At 42.4% G+C, this 23,828-nt stretch overlaps 1 protein-coding gene across 2 annotated transcripts in view; it reads right to left on the minus strand.

Annotated features, from left to right (window-relative positions):
- The window catches only part of Hdac8 (histone deacetylase 8), a 222,296-nt gene that overhangs the window by 21,284 nt on the left and 177,184 nt on the right, over window positions 1-23,828 (minus strand). The window contains exon 10 of one of the 2 annotated variants that reach the window (XM_047536456.1): window positions 4,443-4,548. The exons of the other annotated variant lie outside the window; for it this stretch is intronic. Within the exon in view, the coding sequence (XP_047392412.1) occupies window positions 4,443-4,548 (106 nt within the window). The remainder of the gene's footprint in view (window positions 1-4,442; window positions 4,549-23,828) is intronic. 2 annotated transcript variants of the gene reach the window in all.

Raw genomic sequence — 23,828 nt, forward strand, 5'->3', positions numbered from 1 at the left:
GCAGACAGGGAATGGTGAGTTGATTTGATAAGGTAATGCCGCCAAGGAGAGGAGGGTCACCAGAGAGGCCAAACAGTTTGACTCCAGAGTTCCCATTCAGGCAGAACTGGGTTCAAATGTTTGTTCCACTGCTTTATTAGCACACTGTAGGGCACACTGGAAGCACTTTGTAAATTATTTGTTGAATGAATAGAGACCTTGGTCAAATCACTTATCCTCTCTGAGCCTCAGTTTCCTCATATGGAAGACAAAAAGTGGCTATTATTCTCAGTATTTCACCTGTGATATCTCTCCCCATGCCTACATCAGTTTGTGGGTCCATCTTCCCGAATCTGCATTATAGAGGCTGCCAAATCAAGTAAACCTCCTTACTAAGGGTTGGAAAGTAGAGATGTGCTCAAGGCCTTGCTCTTTCCACTCCTGTCCTCCCCCTCTTTCTCTCCAGATTCCATTTGTTTCTTTTTCAATCCCAGGGAAACTTTGGGGTATAGTTCTGGGAACGAAGAGTAAGTGTTGAAACCTCCAGTCACAACTCCAACACTCCATCATATACTCACAAATACACAATGCACCCTCCCCTTCCCCCCTCCCCAGAGGGTTGGGCTGAGCTGCAACATGAAGCTCTGAGCCCCTGATGGGCCCCTACTTGATTCATATGTCAGCGGTACTGCAGACTAGAAAACCTCCTACCTCTACCCCCGTTTCCCCATGCAGAGCTAGCCAGGCTTGCAGAGCTGGTTCCCTCTGGGGACTGATCACATCAGCACTGTTCCAGCTCTGGAAGGTTCACTGTGAGCTAATTCCTCTGGAGTACGTTAACCAGAGGAAAGGCAAACAACTCTGAGCATGTGAAGATGGTGCGAGAAGGATGATTCTACAGTAGTAGTCATGAGACGGGCTGAACCATGTGCTTTCTAACCCATACTTCCTGTGAACAATAACACATACATTTAGGATAGCTCATTGGCATGAGAAGAGCAATTTGCAAGAGCAAAACAGACCTTTTCTCTGTATAAAACAGTTTGAATGAACTCTCCATGGTTTTAATTTTTTTTTCCCTCTTGGAAAGACTAACGGGCAGAAAGGGTGGAATAAGATGAGGTCGAAATTTCCCTGCATCTTTAGTCATTCTGCAGTATGTGAAATGCACCTCTATAAGATGACCCTTCTTGGGTTTGATTTCCAATAGGCTAAAATCTCATCTGCTTCTGAGGGATGTGGTGAGAAAGGAAAAAACCCAAGCTCAAAGGATGATCAAATTCAACTAGACCTGCTGGCTAAACTCCCTTGCACAGTGAGGCTGAATCAATTTACTCCCTTATTGCCATTTCACCTCCTCAAATCAACCAGTACCTCCCCACCTGACTCTGTGTTTTTAAGTGGTGTGGAAGTGGGGGGAGGGGAGGCACAGAAATGGCCACTTCTCTGAGGTTTTTACATGTAAGAGCAAATGACATCTTGGAGACAGGTTCAGGAAAATCTTTCAGAATGCAGAAAATTCAGCCGCCTTTCCACACTGACCATTGTCATGGCAACGTACTATCTGATGGCAGCATGCGTCACCAGGCTGAGGGGCACAGTATCAGTATAGCAGGTTAGCCTGGCCATTTTTAGCAACATTGGACTTCTTTCTAGCCTAATTTCTTCTAGGTTGAACTGATTGTCTTTTTGGTTGTGGACTTGGTGCTCTGCTAATTCTCATGGCTAGAGCACAAGACTGTTAATACGAAGGGAATGGCTAAATGGAAGAGCTCATCATTCCTAGTAGTCTACAGTTACTCTATTTGCTGTCCTCCCTCCCTGGCTCCTCCTCACCCACTCTTAGCCACTTTGCTTTTTCTCCTCTGGATCAATTCTTTCCCACACACAGCATTATCTGCCCCCCCCAACATGTGACTCATCTACCAATCCCTGTACTTTCAACATATTCTTTTCATTTATTTTCTATGTTCTCATTGAAATGCACTGTATACTAGAATCTCAGGGTTGGAAGGAACCTTAACAATAATTTAGTTCAATCACCCTCCTCCAACACAGGAGCCCCTCTGCACTGTGACAGATGAGTGACCATCTAGCCTCTATTTGTATATCTCTAGTGACAGAGACCTCAGCCTGTTCCACTTTGGACAGCTTTGATTGTTAGAAAATTCTTCCTTCCATTGAAAAAAACCTCCTTTTTATACTCGAGGTCCAGCTCTGTGCCCTGTGGCCACATAAACCCTGTCTACGTCCTCTGCTCTGTGATAGCCTTTCAGAGATATGAAACAGAGATCATGTCCCTCTGAGCCTTCTCTTGTCCAGAAAGCCCCAGCTCCTCTAACCAGACCTCTTGGAGCCCGGGCTCCAGTCTTCTCTCCAGCCTGACTGACCTCCTGGAACATGCTCCTATTTGTCTAGGGCCCTTTTAAAGTGAGGTCGATACTGCATCAGCATCTCTGGAGGCCACCTTGCCCTGGTGACTCATGCTGAGCTCTGTGTCAACTAAAATCCCTAACTCTCTTACAGATAAAATGCTGCTATGCCTTATCTTCTTATTTTGTATATGTCCAGTTGCTTTTGAAGACCCTGTTCCTGGACCATATGTTTCCTCCCAGGAAATTCATCATGTAATAATAAGAATATTGCCTTGTTAGTGCGTTTGAAAAAATCTTGACTTCCATGTAACTTCCCTATCCTCTAGGATCCTTTTTTTCAACAACTCTCATCCTAGCCTTTTATCTCAAGTCTCATTTATTTCTCTTTTAAGTTTCTTACCTTTCCTAATTCTCTTCCCTTTGCATTACCTTCCTTATGTCTTCTCTCACTTGTAATTTTCATTTCCTCAATAGCAAGATGTCACCACTCTCTAGGGCTCTGTGCCTGGACACAAGCGTAGGGTAACAAGGGCATACACATATGTGCGCAAATGGAGGTGTGAGCAAGGAGCTGCAGAGGCTTGTATAGTTTCTCTGTTTCTATTGCTCTGTGTTCGACCAGGATTTAGAGGCCAGATGGGGGAAAATGTCAAGGTTGAAGGAAGAGGAGTAAGAGAAATTGGTTGAGAATCAGTCCAAGGGAAACAAGAAATGTCTTCTGGGTCTGAGAAGAGCAGGGGGAAATTAGATTTGGATCACTAGTGTTCGTCAGAATTGCAGCACAGTGAGAACAAGTGGAGAAGAGCCAGTGATGGAAGAGTTTTGAAGGCCTTAAAGATTGGATGAGGGAAGAGGATTTGGTTAGGAAGTGAGGAATTGTAGTATCAGTATCCATTTGAGAGATCAGAGGTCAGTGGCTTGAGACAAGAGGCAAGAGAAAACCAAGGACTACTGGACCTTAGAAGGGGCATTAAGCAATTCTGAGAATAATTGTTAAGTCAATGGCTTATTAACTTAGAAAATTTTCTCAGGACACAGGAGACCAGGACATGGAATCCTTGCCTATACTTTTATGTCATCATAGATGGGACTCTGTGAGTGGATGTGGGCCTTAATATAACCCTCAGTAAAAACCCTCAGAACATAGCATGTTCCCTCGGGCTAACTTCAGCATTGAACAGGCCTCCCTTTCACATTGGATTATATTCCAATGAGAGAGTAAAAAGTAGAAGAACTGGTGTTATCTTGGTCATTTTATGAATAAACACGGGAAATTCACTCTTAGAATGGACAACATGATACCTTTGGCTTCTTAACTCTGCAAATAATTAGGATACAAAAAATATACAAATGCACATACAAAATCAATTAAACAGGAAAATGGCTGCCCCAGATATTTAAAATGAATGGAGCAGCTGGGGTTGAGAGAAAGCTCTACTGGAGAGCTGAGGGCAGTGACCCCAAACAGCTAGTGAACAGTGTGATCAGAAGGGCAATGGCCTGATGACTGTCATCACCCTTCTATCCATTCTGACTCCAGGGAAGCCTCAGGGGAGGGAAGTAGGAAGGAGTGGCAGCTCCAACTCCAATACCCAGGGTGAAACTGGGGAACCCACTCCCAGAGCTTCAAAATCCCTGAATACTCATTGGAGTTCCATAGTCTCTCAAGACTCTGCTGGACTAAGGAACCATCCATGCTGGAAGAGAATGTCTGCTAGCTCCTCCACCTGACCCCTTCAAGTCTAAATTGACTTGAACTTCCCTCATCTTCAAGAGGGTTTTACTGTTGGCTTTTTGAAAGGAAAAGGGTCTCTGGGCATACTTGAGAACTGATTTTCCCTTGGATGTGCTTGAAGCTGAACCTTTTGTCCTTCTGAAGGTGATGTTAGCTGGCCATATGACAATCCCAACCAGAGTGGTCAGTGTAGAATTCTGACTGCAATCTGTCAGGTCCAAAAGAGGTTTCCCTTCCAAGTCAGTGAAATGACTAGCCACCAAAAGACAAATGGTATTCGAGGAGGCCCCCACCAATGAGCCACCACAAACTGGGTGGAATATAGAGTGCAAGACTCGAGGGGTGGTGCTCACCTTTGATGTAGTTGAGGATTTGCTGGATTCGGTGGGGCTCATTGCGGTCTGGCCGGCAGCTTGGCGTGATTTCCAGCACATAATCAGGACCATATGCTGTGAAAAACTGTAAGGAAAAGGGAAAGGCCAAAAAACAAACTAAACCACATAAAACCTCCAAACCAAACCACATACAAACAGGACAATCAAAAGAAGCTCACCACTACCAAAGGCCAGGGAGGCCTCACTGGGTAGAGCAGGAGGATGCATCAGGAAGCCCTGCCCTGGTAGCATCACTTGGCTGATTCAGACCTTCAGTGACAGTCCACTGCTAAGTTCTTTAGCTTGCTGTTTAAAGGTCTTTCTGCTCAGGTCTCCATTTTTCTTTCCAACCATAGTTCTTACTGCTCCCCATTCTTTGGTCATAACAGACCACTCTGTGTTCTCCCCAATTGTCCATGCTTTGTCTTCCCTTAGGATCTAGCCATTTTTCTATCCTGGGATCTGCAAAGGTCCACTCCCAATCCTTGCTGCCTATAAAAATCCTCCCCATTCTTCCAGGAACAGTTCAAATGTCACCTCCTTCACAAAACTGTCTTGTTCTTCACCAAACCCTGCCCCTCCAGAATTCTGTCGGTAGCTCTCTTATGGCCCTTGTTCAAATAGATAGTGCTATCCTCGATAGCAAAGGCAGGTCTCTGTGTCTGTTGTAGTGGAACTACAAAGATGGATGAGACTTCCTCTGTGGTCCTCTAGGCGTTCACAAGCACATTCTGCATTGGATAGAGATTTTTTCAATACTGACTGGATCTCTCACTTCCCCACTGGATCATCGGCTCCCTGAAGGCAGGCATCCTCTGTGTTTAATTCATCTTTTGGGCCTCACAGTCCATGGTGGCTTCCTAATTAGCTTTGGTTGCCTTGAAATGCCTGCCCTAGGAATGTCAAACAAGTCTAGTTTCTCTATTTCAGTTTTTTTTCTCTGTAGTAGAGTTTGTTTTTAAATTCAAGGAATCAAAATAAAGGCTTGTGGATTCTATTTCTAGCTCACTAGATGACTCCTTGTGACCTTTGGTAAGTCACAATATCTGATTCAGCTTCTCTGTTAGGGTCCACTTGGGGAAAAACACTCTATGACAAAGGGAATCATTCAACTGGGATAAGTCTCTGAATGGGAAATATGCAAAACTACTATTTCTGTTTAGTTTTTAACAGAAATAGTATTTGTGCACACTCTCTGGAGAGAGAGCATATGGTCCTTAACATTATGTGCTTTCAATAGTGATATTGTGAGGTGGTAAGCAAATTCCATGAAAAAAGTGGTATACCATGAAAATAGGGAGGTTGATACATGTTAAGACTTTGATGCCATTCAAAGAGCTTCTTAGAAGTAATCCATGGTTATTGCCATTGTCACCAAATCATCTGTGTTCAGAGTCTGGATGTACACCTGGCACCGTGGGAGATGTTGTGGAACAATCTCTAGGGATCCTAACAGTGTCTTTGTGGAATCCATGGCAATAATTTCATGATGGAGATAGCTTTTGCACACCCATGACAGAAAATTCTACACATTTAATTTAAAGGAAAATGCTCAGGACTGTGTCAATGCTTCTAATGTCATTTGTTTGGACATGTGTTGTGTGTGTGTGTGTGTGTGTGTGTGTGTGTGTGCACGTGTACTGACGTAGAAGGGGAGAGGGGCTCAGGTCATTCCTTCTGGAGTTATTACTCTCTGATGCCTGACACCTCAAGTTCTGGAGGTGGAAGAGTCCTTGAGTACAGATCATCTTTACCCAAGCCCATATATGGAAGAGACAAGAGGGGTTACCTGGGGGACACATCCAGAAACTAACCCCTACCATCATGGCTGAAGAAACTTGAGAGGCTTGTATTTTTAGCCAAGGAGGGCCCCTTGGTCCAAGCCTGAGCCAACCTTGTGGGCTTGATTGGCCAACCTTGTGGGCTTGGCTCTGGAAGAAAAAGCTTCAAACAGGTGTGGCACCCTCTTCTTAGGCGGCCTCTTCTCCAGAGAGTGTCAAGTGGTATACTCATCTCACGGGTATGGAAAGACAGGCTTAGAGAGCAAAAGAGAAGAAAGGCAGCTGCAATGAAGCATCTCCTCTGGGAGACCCAAACCTCTGGTATCAAAGTGCTATAAAAATCAGAGGCAGAGTGTCTAGTTGAGGTATAGAAGGAGAGAATGTTCTGTCTCCACATGCAGAGATGACACTGTTGATCTTTGGTCAGCAAGGCATGTCGTGAACTGTTTCCTCAGGGCTAAGGGTTTGGAACAGCATGTCCTCACTTGTGAGTGCCTACTATGTGGTTACCCATACTCTTTTTACTTTAGTCCTCTGTGACCGAGAGCACACCGTTGCTAACCACATGGTCAGCTGGGGCCAGAATTGACTGCCACGAGACAGAACTCAGTTCTACTAGGATTAAGTCTCTTGTCCTGTCTTCATTTGCACCTGGCTTTAACTAACTGAACCACACAGTGGGCAAAGTCATAAGTAAACCATTCTTTACAGAAGCAGGCTGGATACAGGTAACAGGAAAGTCTGGGCTCCTAAACTTCTCCCTGAATTTGCCAATCAAATATTATCCTCAGGTCTTGCTTATTTGCACTATTTTTTGTCTAGGGGACTCATTTATTTTAAAAAATATCCCTGTGTTGAGAGTCAGTTCCACATGGCAGTAGGCTGGCCTGAGTCTTGGAAAGCTCTGCCTAAGGTCAAGGGAAGAAATAGGCACCAGGAAGTCATAAACTGTATCTGAAAGCAAAGCTGGTACCATGTTCCCCCTCTCTGGCTCTGTCATGGAATTTTTCTATGTCTGCGTTAGGTTATATCTTTATTTTTGCACTTGTTAGATCTTCTCTACTGGACTACGAACTCTGCAAAGGCAAACACTTCTGTTATATTCTCTAAATATATGTTGAATTTAATTAATTCACCAAGAGTTGAGCTAGCTGTTAAGTCAATTGTGTGGAATAATTCAGAGTCAACTGATAGCATAAACAAGTTTTCTAGATTTTTGAAGCAGCATGATAAGGTGGAAAGAGCACTGGCTTTGGAGTCAGGGAGAGCTGGAATTTGGGGCCTGGATTTAGCTGTGTGCCTCGGGTAAGCTTGTTAATCTCTATTTCGTCATTTCCACCAGAGGGATGATAAATGCTGACCTGGTTGGGCTGTTAAGCGCCAATGAGATAATATCTACCAACGGCTAAACTCAGGGCCCATGATACAGTAGGACTTCGATAAATGTGAATTCTCTTCTCCCAGGGCAAGAGGCTCTTGCCTAACCATGTCTCATCCATACCCTGAGGAATGCTGGGTGAAGTGCTCCAGGCTGAGCTGTAGAAAGAAGAGCCTGTTCCTCCTGCCAGATCAAGTCTAGTGGCCCCAGTGTCCCTCCCCACTTGCTTAAGTCATTAGCTCAGCCTAGGGCTTGTGGAGGAACTGACTTCTCTCATAGTTTCCGGTCCAATGGTCCTGCCACTTGTTAGTTACTGGTGAGGTAGAGAGGAAATATGATCACAGAAGGCAAAAGAGATGTTGGGGTGGAGGGATTTGGCCGGCACTAGAAATAGCTTGAGGCCCCACCCTGAAACTGCCCTCCAGCCCCGAAGAGGAAAGGAAATGGGCACGCAGAGATCCCATTCCCAGACAGGTGGAGCAGGGGATGAAAGAGGCCAGCCGACCTTCAAGGGAAAACACTGGCTTTGATCTCAGAAAAGGAAGGAGGGAAGTGCTAACCCCTCTTCGCCTCTTCCCCCTCTCCTCAGCACTCCTTTTGCTTTCTGGGTTTTAATTTAAAATTTTTGAGGGGTACATGATAATGGAAAAAGGGCCAATGAAAGGTATGAGGTAGGGAAGAGGGATGGGAGTTGAAGGTAATGGCTACTTTAGGGTAGTTGGTCTCTTCTTGACCCAAGAGTCAATGAATAAAGGAATGTAAATAGCTCATATCTAGTTTAGTTCAGTCCAACTTAATGCTTCTTTCTTGCTCAATATTTTCCAGCTCTTGTTCACACAATGCAAATAGCATACAATTAGACATTTGGTCAAAAAGATATCAGAACAAGGTTTAAGGTTGTTGTTATTTCTCCATAATCCTGTTTAGCCACAAGAAACTAAGACACAGACCTGAATTAGCCAATCCTTTTATCCCTCCCTCAACATTTAGTAAGTACATACTGTGTGCCAGACTTGGTAGTCTTTGGGGTACAAAGATAACAAGACATGTTTAATAGGAGGGATTGTTACAGAGCAGTGTGGTGAATGGTATCACAATAATAACACTAAATAAAATAATGAAAGCTAGCATTTATTATAGGCTCATTGTGTGTCAGGTACCTAAAGTATCTAAGCACATTTTATGAATTGACTAACTTAATTCTCAAAACCAATATGATGGGTACTGTTATTATTTTCATTTTAAGATGAGGATTTGAAGCATAAGGGACTTGATAGAAGTTGCACAGTTAGTATATGCAAAGATGAGATTTGAACTGAGGTTATTCCAGAGCACTAACTACTTGGAACCTATAAACTACCCCAGAGGAAGTGACTCTGGAGTGGGGTCTGGCCAAGGGAATATGGGGAGTAGTAGGGAGATTTTTCTAGAACAGCATGTAATTAGCTATAATTAGATGTGGCTAGGGGGTAGGAACCAAGGAGAATCAGAACATGAAGCTGGAGAGGTAAACAAGAATTTCATCGTAAGCCCTACTAAGGCATTTCCCCTCATTCCAGACTAATAGCTCTATGAGAGCAGAACATTGTATTGTACCCTGCTATATTGCCAGTTCCCACAAAAATGCTTGTATCTAGTAGGTGGTAAATAAATATTTGTGGGATAATGTGTAGAAGTTTGGTGGAGATATAGAAATCTCTCTCTCTCTCTCTCTCTCTCTCTCTCTCTCTCTCTCTCTCTCTCTTCACAGTCCTGGGGATAGAACTCTGGGCCTCACTCACATTAGGCAAATGCTCTACAACTGAGCTCCAGCCTCAGCCTGGGAAGTTTTTAAATGAGGGAATGAACAGGTCAGCTGTGCTTTTGAGGTGGCTCACTGGCCTCCTTGTGAAAACTCTATAGGAATTAAAGTGAAGGAGTGAATAGGTACACCAGTTAGAAGGCTGGTGCTACAGCCCTGAGGGATGGTCATAGGACTAGAACAGGGATAGCTGTGGAAAGAACCAAGAGAGAGAAAAACTTCAAAAGAGAGCATTGGTAGAACTAAATTGCATGTAGGGAATAAGGAAGAGAGGAGAGTCAAGGATTTTCACTCTGTGGGATGAGGGATGAGGGCAGAGGAGAGGGTAGAGTGCATGTGTGTGAGTGGGGATTTCGTTTGGGAGCATGCTGATGGTCAGGATCCTAAAGACATAGGGGTCTGTGTGAGAGACCATGCCCAGTTTAGGAGAGAGTTTGGGACTACTACAGGATATGACAATATTGTGACATAAAGTTAAGGAATCAGATGAGATTGCCATGGCTGGCTGGGTCGGGGGCCTACTGCAGAGAGAAGAGAAAAAAGGCTGGGAAAGAATCACGGGAAACAGTAACATTTCAGAGGTGGGCAGGTGGACAATTTGAAATCTCACGGAGACGTTAAATAGGAAGACTGTCAGGTACAGTGGCTCACGCCTGTAATCCCAGTGACTTGAGAGGCTGAGGCAGGAGGATTCCAAGTTCAATGCCAGCCTCAGCAAATAAGCAAGACCCTGTCTCAAACAAAAAATAAAAAGGGCTGTGGATGCAGCTCAGTGGTTAAGCATCCCTGGGTTCAATTCCCAGTATGAGAGATTGGTCCATGAGAAGGAGACCTTGGCTGAATCAAAACAAGTGGAGGGGAGGGTTGGATAGAGTCCTGACTGGATAGAGCCAAGGAATTGAATGAAAAAGAGGTAGACATGAGAATGATGATGACACTCTTTTTTTCCCTAAAGAAGCTTGATATAGATGTGGGGCTAGGGTAGGGTGGGTGGTTTAAGATAGGAAGATCTTGAGTGAAGTTATAGACTGTGGGGAAAGACCCCATAGGATGGAGTCGGGGGCAGCCTGAGATAGATTTAGAGTTAGTTAGGTCTATCTTTCTGGTTCATTAGAAAGAAATTTGTAAGAGAATACTGTTTTATTCAACTTTGTATTATCCAGAGGTCCTAGCATAAAGCCTGGAAATAATAGGTGCCCAATTCATATTTGAATGAATGAAATGCAGTGTGATTGGGGTTTCACAGAGATTCACATTCAGTAGGGAGGATTAGGGCATTGAAGGATGGGGTGACTGCAGACAGGCATGGAGTCAGTGTTTGTGGTGGTAGGAAGTGATTAAAGAATGCAAGAGAATTTGGGATTAGTTTGGGGATCAGTGAATATTGTTAAGTTGGTTAAAGTTGGAAAAGGAGAGTTTGGGAAGCCTTGACTCGAAGAGTTGAAGAGACAGGACTTGATGTGACAAGCACCAGGACAGGGTCAGGACTGGAACTGTTGCCTTGTGAGAACTTGTAGCAGCACAGAAAGGCTGAGTGGCCAGTGTGGATGTGAATACAATGGCCTAATGGAGAGGCAACAAGTGTTTGAACCACGGTGATTGCTGTGGGGATGGGACAGACAGAATGATATTGTGAACGTAAATGCTATAGTACTTGGCAGTGGACTTGGTTGGCTGTGGAGGAAAAGAGAGCTGGGAGAAGTTGAAGTTGACTCCTAGATTTGGAGTATGGGTGAGTGGGAGAATCTCAGTGCCACTGAAAGAAACAGGTAAATTAGCAGGAAGAGCAAATCTAGCCAAGGGAAGATGTTGGACTTGCTTCAGTTAGGTTTGAGATGACAGTAGGGCATCTGGGTCACGATGTCTAGCAGGTGACACTGTGGAAGGCATGTGGAATAAGAGGAATGATAATAGGGTATGTGGAAGGGAAGTCATGGCAAGAAACCAAGATGCAAAACTGGTCTACATTCAATAGGTAGTCAGGGGACCAAAAGATCCATTGAACAGAAGGAAAAAGAGCAAGCAGAGAGGAAGAAAGAGAAGAGTGAAGTGAAATCTCCTGGAACTTCAGTGATGAGAAGCAACATAAGATACTTAAAGGGCTACATCTGCCATCCTGGCAATATGCCTCCGTGGCTAAAGCAGCCTCCCTGGCTCAGAGTCAGTTGGGGACACAATGACACTGCTTCTGTACAGCCCCCTCTCTTTTTCACACATGCTAGGCAACTGCTCTACCACAGTGCTACGTCTTCAGCCCTTTTTATTTATTTTTTATTTTGAGGCACAGTCACACTAAGTTGCTCAGGTTGGCCTTGAACTTAGGATCCCACTGCCTCAGTCTCCTGAGTTGCTGGGAGTACAGGTGTGCACCACTGTGCCCAGCTAGCCTTCTTTCTATAACCCTTTAAGAGTCTCTCAAACTTTTAAATGCTAACTCAGTCTACCATTTCCTAAAAGTTATACTCAATTCTATCAGCACAAGTGCAAGGTTAGTGCTAGTCTCTATAATAGACCCCTGAAGTTTTCCTCTGTCTTCAGTTGGGGACATTGTGCCTGTGACAATAATGTGGGTTCTGGCCAGGAACAGCATTTCTTGTCCTGAATCACCCTGTGAACAGAACTCATCAGAGCCAGAATAACACAATACCAGCACTTTAAACCATAACATGGTCTCGTATGACACTTCTCAACCTTTCCTATATCACCAATTACTCCATCAAAGAACCTGGGTCCAACTATGATGGGAACAAGAAAAGTCCTCTTTTTCCCAGAAAAACATTTCTGTTTACAGGAAATTCAGTTATTACATATGTCATTGATGGTACATTTTAAGGACATAAAATTGCAGTGGTATTATTGGGAGTAAATTTTATTGCCATGGCTTTACAACACAAACAAACAAAAATAATAACTCCATTAGTTGTTGGATTGAACTGGCAGGAAGCAGCACATCAAAGGCCACTGCTAGCAGACAGGGGTTTGGGGGGAATAGGAACATCCAGCATATGACCAAGAGGTCTGGGAGATATGGGTTATTGGAGATAAGATGTTACATGTGGAGGTGGACATGAGGATAGAAAAAAATCCTGAATTCTTAGTTGCTGGAAAGGAAAGCTGGTGTCTTGTCTAGATTCAACCTAGAGCCTACCTCTGGAACTCACCTTGCCTCTTGAACATAGAGTCAGTTCTTAGAAACTGCTTGATGTTGAGGCTTATACACCAAAGCATAGATGTGCCAGGAACTGTTTGCTTGGATCAATGAGTGAAATAATAGTCTATGGAAATATTTTTATTATTCGGATTTTCTTTTTGGTCCTGTGGAGTGAACCCAGGACCTTGTTAATACAAAGCACACACTCTACATTGAGCTATACCCTCAGTTCTTATTCAGATGTTTTACTGGCATTTTAACAACCAGTAATGAAAAAAAGCTTATTGAGCAAAATAATCAGGTAAATCTGTGAAATATTATCTTACCTGAAACCAATTACATTTCAGCAAAGAGCATGCCCAATACTAACAAGTCTTATTTTGTTACCTAAAGCACTTAGAATCTTTGTGAACCTGTATGTATAGCCCTTTTGCATATTTAACATAATAAGTAAGGTTTCTGTTAGTTAATCCACAGCAATGTGCATTTGTGTGTGCATGTGTGAATACACGTGTGTGCATGTGCATGAGTGTGCATTATATTAGGTGCTGAGCATCATTCTAGCTGAGTTCAAAAAAGACTAAGGTCTTGTGACTGCTCTCAAGGAGATGAAAATCTAAATAAAAAAAAGGTTATTATTACAGGAAAGGTAGAGGAAGAAATCTAAGCTAAACTCTGTGGTATTGGTTAGAGTACAATAAAATGCCCTCATATGGGTGGAGCACTGGACAAGTTAGGTGACTTGTCCAAAATCATAATGCTAACACTACATAACATAGTAAGAGTTGTGAACTTGAACCCAAGACTTTCAGCCCAGTGGGTTTTCCACTATATTACGAAGTAATCAGCACAGTGGTTGAAGACTGAGATATCTGGAGTCACATGAGATGAGCCCTAAGTCTTTTCTCTACCATTTACTAGCCGTGTGATCTTAGGCAAGTTACTTAACTATTCTGTGCCTTGATTTTGTTTGTAAAATGGGGAAAATAATAGAAGCTACACTATAGGGTTGCTGTGACAATAAATGAGTTAATTCATGTAAAACACCTAGAAATGTGTCTAAGTAAATAAATGCTCAGTACATGGTGTTATTAAATGCTAGAAATTATCATACTTCTTCCTTAGCTTTATTAACTGTACAAAAACCCAGAATTTTGAATGTAATGAACAGTGGTAAAATTGGATTTCTTTATAAATGTTCAATCAGACTGAATAAGGGTGAATTTTGAAGCACTTCTCCTGTCTCCAAAATCCCTGAAGCCAGAAAGAGTGACAGAGACAAAGAAGAGAAGGACTATAAGTGAAAGTGACTAAGAAAAATGGAAGAGGGGAAGTGGGAATGAGGATGGAAATAGTGGGGAAGAGAGACAGTGGACAAAGATAATAGAAGGGAGGAGGAGACAAAAATGGGAGGGGGACTAGATGAGACAGAGAAGGAGGTATTGAGGAGAAGGCAGGAGAGACAAGGCCACAGTGGTAGCCACCACACTAGGGGTCTCTCTTCAGGATAAAATTTTCCTTCAGGGTGTGGTTTCAGGGGTTTGGGGGAAGAGCCCTGGCCAAGACTAATACCTTCCCCACATCACTGCTGATCCTCAAATTTCCACTATTAGAGAGAATTCCTCCTTCATAAATATGTGCAGGGCCAACTCTGGTTATACCATATGTCTCTGTTAATCAAATGAATATTTTGGAAACAAGCCTACACACGAAGCTTTTTTTACATCAAATTTTCCTTCCACAGAGAGTGGGGATGTAAGAAGGGAGAGTACAGGGATATTGCTTTACCTGACTTGTTGCTGGACAAGTACTAGGATGACTTTGAAAACTGATCTACTGAAGGTTAAGTAAGTTGGCTTGATCCTTATACTAGACCATGCAACTGCCCTCTCTCCATCCCTTTGATATAAAATTTCTTAAAATCTCTCTTTTATTCAGAACCATTTGACTTGCTCATTCCTCAGTCACTTCAACCCACTGTAGTCTGGCTTCCACACACATCCATTGGACTGTTTTTTAAGAAAGGGAATGGCAAGGAAATTCAGCTTGTTCACAACTCTCACTGATTGGTAGTAGCTGCTTGGAGTACTGTGTTAAGGAGGATTCTAAGGCTGGGTCTAGGTTTGGCAGAAAATATACCATGATCAATTAATAATGTATCCGTGGGGTGGGGGTTGGAGTCATATGTGCCCTATATCTGCTATTTCTGCATTAGGAGACCAAGAGTGACTTCCTAATTGCCCAACCTAATACCTTCTTTTCAGTTATTACTCATCCTATTTTATCTCCCTTCAGCACATGTCATAAACCACCTGCTTCTTTTTGACACTGTCTTCTCCCTCATCACCACTGCCCTCCCTGGTCCTTCATAGTGGTCTTTTCTGGATTCTCTTGTTTCATCAGTATCTGAAGTGTATGTCCCTTCTGGTCATATTCTCATCCTCTTCTCTTCCCCCCCCCAGAGTTAACACTCTCTGTTACAGTTTTAATTACATCCATGCAGAGATAGTACATCTCTGGGTCAAGTCAGTATTTGTCCTCAGCCTCTGACTTGCACTTATAATTGCCTGCTGGACATTTCCTCCTGGAGAACATGAATTCTTGGTACTTGATACTTAATGTGTTCCAAGTACAGCTAATTCATTATAAGTCCTTTCAAAGAGAATGTCCATCTTTTTCTGTTCACTCAGCACCATGGGTGGGTCCCACCATACCATAAGCTGCTTGGTAAAAATTTGAACTTATGACCCTGAATGGGTTAGTGTCTGTGCTTTATTTATTAGCACTGGGTTTTGTGCTTTCAAAATACCTGCAATGATACCATTTAGGGGATCTCAATTCTGTAATATTCCTGTTGTTTCATGAGCAATGTCTTTTTTCTCACTATTTGTCAACAAACAAACAAGAAACCCTCCATATCTAATTAAGTGCAAGGAAATAGAAAGAGACATAGGGTACTCCCAAGACTGGCATTCTCTCTTAGAGATAGCCTGATATCAAGCATGATGCTTTGGGTATTATTTGAAAACACTCACTGGCTTATCTCTCAGGTGTTGGATGCAGTATGGTAGGTTCTGGGGAGATCAAGATGAAGCAGATACAGTCTGTGACCTTGAGGTGCTTACTGTCTAGTAGGAAATGCAGACAAGCACAGGAATAACTACAATGAATGGAATGTCAGAGGTGAATCATTTCTCTAGGGTGATGGGAATTCTGAAGTGGGGATTCTCAATTCTGAGTGTGGAGGCTGGATAATGGACAAGGCTTCATGGAGGAGATGGGAGGCAATGGAGCTGACCTTGAAGGATGTGTAAGATCTAAGTAGAAAGGGAGAGAATGTAAGAAAGGCAGAAGCAGCAGAATGAGGACAATGAAGACATACCCAAACGAGTCATCAAAAATTAATTCATAGAGAAAGAACAGAGTACTGGGTCAAACCAGCACCAGCACAGCCCTGTGGGCAACTATCTTCTCTGAATAATACATCCTTTTTTCATGATGGGCAATGATAGACTGATGAGCTTAGCAGAGAGAGGGGGAAAGCTGTGGATGAACCTGTTACTTCATCAGAGTGGGATTTCACTCTGATACATCCATCAGAGAGGTCACTTCGGGGCAAACTGAGCTTGTACTTACTTAGAACCTATTGGTTCATTTGTTCACTGATTCATGTGATACCACTGTTTCCTGAGCACTCCTGTGTGCCAGACTCAGACCTTGAATAGATGAGTGAGACTCAGCCCCTACCTTCAAGGAGTGGATGGAAAGCCAGCTGTGCAAATGAGCAATTATAATGCTCTATGAGAAATGCCAGCATAGGGTGCAGGCACTGGGCTCCTATGGTCCAGAGGGAAGATGAAGCAAAAATCAAGCCATGCTCTCTGAGTCAGTCTCTAACTGATTTCCCTGTCTCCCCTCACTGCCTGAGTTTGCAGTCAGAAATTCAGATCTGATCATGTCATTCCCCCTGCTTTAGAACCATGGTCGGCTCCCCACTGACTGTGGGACTGAGTCCAATGCTAAAGGAGGACACACAAAGGCCTTCACAATCTGGCCCAGCCCACTTTCCCAGACTTATCTCATCCTGGGGGCCAAGCTGTGGCCCTTACACTGTAGCCCCATTGAACTACATGTCTCTTCCCACTCCTTTTTATCTGGTCATTCCGTTGCTTCCCTTGAGCCTTTGCTAAATGTTGCCACTTGCCCACATCCCCAGCTCCCACAGATGGATGATGTTCCTCCCCTGTGTTCCCACAGTTCAATGTCAGCCTCTATTCTAGCACTTATCACATTCTACTGTAATTGTTTGTTTATGTGCCTCTCTTTCCCAGTAGGCAGTGTTCTCCCCAGTGGTGGGAACTGGGTCTTGTTCTTTTCTTTATCTCTGAGATTTGGATTGGGCCTGGCACATAGTAGGCACTCCACACATCTCTACTGGGTGAATGAATGACTCTGACATGTGGCTAGTTGGGCCCGGTTGCTGTCAGCAACTGGCATTACTTAACATGAGAGATGCATAAAAAATGAAGGGCAGCCAGAGTAGCTGAAAAACAGGCAGCTCTAGTGACATCAAGAAAAAAACAAAACAAAACTGGAGAAGGCTGAGATAAATGCTCCCACTCAGGCTTTAACAAATGATTCTCACTTCTGAGCAGCCCTTTTGTCTGCTCTTCCATTCACTTTCGAAAACCCAGTCATTGAAATGATTCTAATTATTCATGGTCAGTGGCATATCCAGGAAACACTTAGTTTACAAGCAATTAAAATACACTAAAATAGATTTATGCAGGTTGAACCTGATCCTGCTGGTAAGAAGGAAGTGACTTATATCTTGGAGGGGTATTTGCTCACCAAGGTTGCTGTTTATCACTTTTTATCTAACATATTAGTTTGGGGTGAACCTGGCAAATATCTGAAGGTACCACTTAAGGCAAATGTACTTCGAACAGTGTAGGGAGCCTGTCCCACAGTCATTGCCTTCATACTTTCCCATGGCCAGCTGTCCTGTGAATGTGTGAGTGCTACCCTGGACCACCCGCCATAGATGAAGGCAGCACAGGACAGTCAGAAGGCTCCTCAGTGCTGGGGTCAGGAGCTTTGCTTTCCAACAACATTGCAACCACTTGGAATCACTTAACCCTTCAAGGCTCAGTCTCTGTACTGAAAAAATGAGGACATGAATCTCCACCCCGTCAAGCTTAAAGGATTGTTTCTGAGGATCAAAGGAAGAAACTTTGAGAAGAGCTCTAGGCCAATGAAGGGGCTTTCACTTCCATTACAAAACCTCAGCTTGTGACTGCTGGGCCCCTTCAAGGTTCTGCATGTGGTTTTGTTCATCAACAGATTAGTAAAGGTACACTTAGGTTTGTACCCTAGTAGTTTATTTAAGAGTCCACAAAAGGATGATTCATCACCTTGCCACATTCAAATTGACAGAGTTTTAATGTCCTTCTAAAGAAGACAGTGGTCAGCAGCTAAACAAACACACCATTCAGTTGAGAACAGACATAGGGCAACAGACACCTAGCACATGGAGTCCAAGTGTCCTCAGAGTTTTGCACTATCCTCCTTGATAGTAGGCTCTGCTCTCCTGGGTTTGACTTCAGGGAAAAAAGACCTTCATTTACTGCTCCAAGAAACCTGGAGTGACAGTTATCTATGTCATTCAATGGGCCAGTGTGAGTGGTGCAAAATTCCGAATAAACAAAACAAAATGGGCATATTTCAGCATCAGCTTTTGAACTAAGTTCAGGGAAACTACAGAAAGGCCAACAAGCAGGACATGGCCATGGACAAGCTACCACAAAAGCAGGAGATGGCCATGGAAAATCAGCAAATGGGAGTGATGGTCCACCTTGAAGTCTGATTTTTAAATTATGAAGGTCATGAGATGCATTCACGGCAACTTGTTTACCTACATCTGCAAAAGAATCCTGGGTTCCTTCATGCTCTGTCACACCTCCCTGTCTTTCTGCTCGCTATTCCCTTTGCAGAGAATGCCTGGCCTCCCTTCTCAGCCTAGACCATTTCTACTCATCTTTCAAGACCCGGCTCAAATGTAACCTCTTTGAAGTCTTCACTGACTCCCCAAAGGCAGAGTTCCTCATTCCCTCCCCTGTGTCTCCAGGAGACCTTTTACAGCCCTCCAGCTCACTCTCGCATATTTGTTACATGTCTTTCTTCCTCATTAGGCTGTGAGTGCAGCTCTTAGGAGGCAGAACCACATGGCACAAAGATGCTTTCTGAGCACAAAGCAGGGCGTTAAGATGGTCCTCAATCAAGGCTGGCTGCATGAATGAGCATTTGAGCCAACATGGACTAAACTCACTTATTGGGTCTATGAAGGATCCAAAGGGCCAGTTCATTAGGCAATGATTGGACGTGTTTCACCTACTTCTTCAACACTGGGTTTACCTGATTAGCAGCTACCTTGGAGTTGACAAACAGCAAGAAATATGCTGCCCGAAGAGCCTGATGATGCACAAGGCCTCGGGCAGCCTTCTGGGACTGGGCCTCAGCTTGGATCACACAGCTCACAAACACAAGCTGGAAAATGCTGCTACCCATCCCCATCCTGTATTTTCTTTTGCTGGTTTCTCGGGAAGTTGCCCAGCAGCATGGACAACTTCATTTAGTATATTTGAAAACTGAAAATGTGTCTATTACCAGAGAGGAATGCCTAATGGATAGAGCCTGACCTGGCCATGACTCCTATAGAAGCTCTGGCTCAGCATCCACAGCCTCCAGTTCTCTTTCTGGTTCTGCTAATGATGAACTCGATGACTTTGGACACATCAGCTCATTTCATGTTCTCCATCTCCAAAATGGGGAGAATAATGAAGATGCTGCATGGGATGAGTCAATAGGAAGCTTGACTGAGGGGCTGGGGATATAGCTCAGTGGGTAGAGTGCTTGCCTGGCAAGCATACAGCCCTAAAAAAAAGCTTGACTGAGATCCCTGCGGCCGGGGGAAGCAGTGGTTGATGCTGGCAGTACCTGCTTGCAGAGTTTTGTTGTTTTGGCCATTTCTGTTTTAAGTGTGAACTGCTGTGCTTCAAGCCCAGATGTACAGCCCATGAAGAGAAAGGACAGGCAGGGGGGCACCTTTGGCCTGGGCTTTGGCAGAACCAGCTCACACAGAAACAAATGGGAAAGAAAGGGATGGGATGGGATGGCATGGGATGCTTGGCCATTGACTTGCCAGCAGCTGGTTTCCTGCTCCCTGGTAGGAACCAGAATCAACAAACTCTGAAGGCTGTGCCTACTGGAGCAGTTTAGTATTGAAATCAAATAAAACTCATGACAAAGTCAATCTGACACATCTTTAATGATACACATAATGATTATTGTGCTGTAGTGTAATTAGGCATAATGGTAAGCAACTCCCAGGAATGACTGTAATTACAATTACCTTTATACAGCTGAACCAAAGATTTCCGAGGTCAGCCAATAGCGGTGTGGGGACTGGGTGGGGGTGGTTGGACTGGAGACAGAGAAAATCCTGGTTGCAAGGCATTTCTCTAGTTCTCCTTCCTATCGCCCACCCCATCCCTATTCATCCCTTATTATAGAACAGATAAAATGTCTGATGAGGGGCCTGGGTCTTGAATGGCTTGTTCCTTCCTCTAGCCAGGGGGAGGCCATCCTGAAGCCCCTAGTCTTATGGAATCTGGGATGTTCAGAGAGACTTCAAGCTGTTTAGACCCCACTTTTTCATGAGGACTGAAATCCTATTAAGTAACCTCAAACCTAAAAAAGTACAGGCCTAATGTATGGGCCTTGTTTGGATCCTGATTTAAATAAATCCACATAAAAAGATATTTTGAGATACTTGGGTAAAACACTTAGAATAATACCTGACATACAATACGTGCTACATTAGGGTTTGCTATTGTTATTTATTAGCGTGAGCCTGAGACTGTGCTAACTTTTATTTATTCATTCATTTGTATTGAATGCCTGCCAGTTCAAGGTCTTGGAGATAGAGTACCTTTGTGGAGTTTACGTTTGACCTAATTTTATCATCACACAATAAGAGGGAGGTACTGGGCATAGCCCTACCACATAAAGAAGAAAAGCGAGGCTTAAAGCTATTAAGTATCTTGTCCAAGGTCACAGAGCTTATAAGTTGAAATTTAGAATCATATCTCTGGTCTTTGTGACTCCAAAAACCATTGTTCTAGATCAGGTCAGTAAACTACATCCCATGGACAAAATCTCTCCCTCTGCCTTTCCTTATCCTTAAGATATAATTCATCCTTTTAGAGTACACAATTTAGTATATTCATAAGTGGAATTTTTACAGGGTTGTATAAACACTATCTAATTCAAGAACATTTCATCACTCCAGAAAGAAACTCTATATCTATTAGGCATTCATTTATCCTTCCTCCAGGTCTTGGCAACCACTAATCCACTTTCTTTCTCTATGAATTTGCATATTCTGGAAGTTTCATATAAATGTAATAATACAATATGTGCTTTTTGTGTCTTTTTTAACTTACTGAAAAGTTTTCAAGGTTTATCCATGCTGTAACATGTATTAGTACTTTATTATTTTTATGACTGTATATGTGATGTGTGTATATATAATATACAATATACACACTATATATGTATGCATGTGTATATAACATATAATACACACACTTAATAGCCAAAAGCAGAAACAACCCATATATCTATCAACTGATGAATAATAAATAAATTGTGTATCTACACACATACAGTTGTCCCTTGGTATCCTCAGGGGATATATATGTATACACACACACACACACACACACACACAAATTAATGAAGAAAACAGCACGGTTGCTGGTTTGTGATAATAAATAGTAAACCTTTATATAGCACTCACTGTATATCAGTTACCATTCTAAGTGTTTTACAGAACTCTGCTTCATCTAATGCATAGTATTATCCTCACTCTCATTTACATATACACACACAATAAAAAGTAAAAAAAAAAAAACTCATATCCTAGACTGCCCTGGCAATGATTCATACATTTGTGAAAATATATATATCAGCCCTCTGTATCCTCTGATTATGCTCTGTAGATTCATCCAACAGTAGGCTAAAATATTCAGAAAAAATTGCATTTGTACTGAAGATGAACAGAGTTTTCTCTTGTCATTATTCCCTAAACAATACAGTGCAAAAAATCTTTACATAGCATTTACACTGTAGTAGGTATTATAAGTACTCTAGAAATGATTCAAAGCATATAGGAGGATGTGTGTAGATTATATGCAAATACTACATCATTTTATACAAGGAATTTGACTATCCTTGGATTTTGGTATCCATGGTTGTGGGGATGTCCTGGAACTAATCCCCCAAGGATACCAAGGGATGACTCTGCATGTTGTATATGCATTTTGTTTATCCATTCTCCAGTCGATGTACATTTGGGTTGTTTCTGCTTTTAGTTTTTGTGTAAACACATGTGATTATATACCTAGGAGTGGAATTTCTATGTCATTTAGTAAGTCCAGATTTTTTTCTTGGAATTGGGGATTGAACCCAGGGGTGCTTAACCTCTGAGCCACATCCCCAGCCCTTTATATTTTTTTTATTTTGAGACAGGGTCTCTCTAAATTGCTTAGAGCCTCACTAAAACTGCTGAGGATGGCTTTGAACTTGAGATCCTCCTGCCTCAGCCTCCCCAGTTGCTGGGATTACAGACATGTGCTACTGTGCCTAGCAGTAAGTGCAAATTTTTAAAGGAACTGTTAGACTATTTTCCAAAGTGGCTAAGTGACTATAAACCATTCTATATTCCCACCAGCAATGCATGAAGGTTCCAATTTATTTACATATTTGTCCACTTGCTATTGTTTGTCTTTTTTTATTTTCATCTTAGTAAGAGAAAAGTAGTATCTCATTATGTTTCTGATTTGTGTTTTCCTAATAACTAGTGATGCTGGGCATTTCTTTATGTATTCATTGGCTAGTTGTAGATCTTCTTTGGTAAAATGTCTATTCACATCCTTTGCCCGTTTTTAAATTGGATTATTTTGCCTTTGTAATTGAGTTCTAAGGCATTAAAAAAGTATTCTGGATTATAAGTTCTTTATATATGATTTGCAAATACATTCTCCCATCCTGTGGGTTGACTTTTCACTTTCTTGGTAGTGTTCTTTGAAGCTAATCCAAGATATGAAGATTTACATCTAAGTTTTCTTCTAAGAGTTTTATAGTTTTGCTGTAACTTCATTTTGAGTTAATTTTTGTATATGATATGGGACATGGATTCCAATTTCATTCTTTTGAATGTGGAAATCCAGTTTTCCTAGTAGTATTTTGAAAAGACCATTCTTTTCCCATTGAATGTTCTTGGCACCCTTGTGAAAAATCAATTGGCCATAGATATATGAATTTATTTCTGCACACTTGGTTCTATTCCATTAATCTGTATGTCTCTCTGTATGCCAGTATCACACTATCTTGACCATTGTAGCTCTATGAAGTGTGAGTCCTCTTATTTTTCAAGATTATTTTGGGGATTCTGGGTCGCTTGCATTTCCATATGGAATTTTGGACTAGATTGTCAATTTCTGCCAAAAGAAAAAAAGAAAAGAAACCAGCTGGGATTTAATAGGGGTTATGCTGAATTGGCAGATCAATTTTGGGAGAATTGCCATCTTAACAATATGATGTTATTAAATTTTTCTAATCCATGAATGTGAGATGCCCTTCCATGCATGCAAGTCTTCTTTGATTTCTTGAACAGTGCCTTTTAGTTTTCAGAGTACAAATCTTACTCTCTTTTGTTAAATTTATCAGTAAGTATTTCATACTCTAGTTAATATGGTACAGTACTTTGACTGATTTTCATATCTTGAACCAATCTTGCATTCCTGGCATAAATCCCAAAGCATCATGGTGCATAATCATTTATATGTGTTGCTAGATTTAGTCTGCTAGTACTTTAGGGATTTTTTCTATATTATAAAGAATAATGGTATGTAGTTTTCTTTCATTCTTTCTTTCATTGGGATTGAACCCAAGGCTTTGTGCATGCTAAGCAAGCACTCTATCACTGAGCTATATCCCAGCTCCACTGTACTCTGTTTGTTGTGATTGCTTTATCTGGTTATTTTTTATCAGAGAAACACTGGACTCATAGAATGAGTCAGGAAGTTTTGTTAGTCAGGGTCCTCCAGAGAAACTATATACAACTTCCCAACTCATATTTATACTGGCTCATGTGATTATGGAGGATGAGAAGATTCTTGATCTCCCATCT

Source organism: Sciurus carolinensis, chromosome X (genome assembly GCF_902686445.1).
Source record: "Sciurus carolinensis chromosome X, mSciCar1.2, whole genome shotgun sequence".
Lineage (NCBI taxonomy): Eukaryota > Metazoa > Chordata > Mammalia > Rodentia > Sciuridae > Sciurus > Sciurus carolinensis.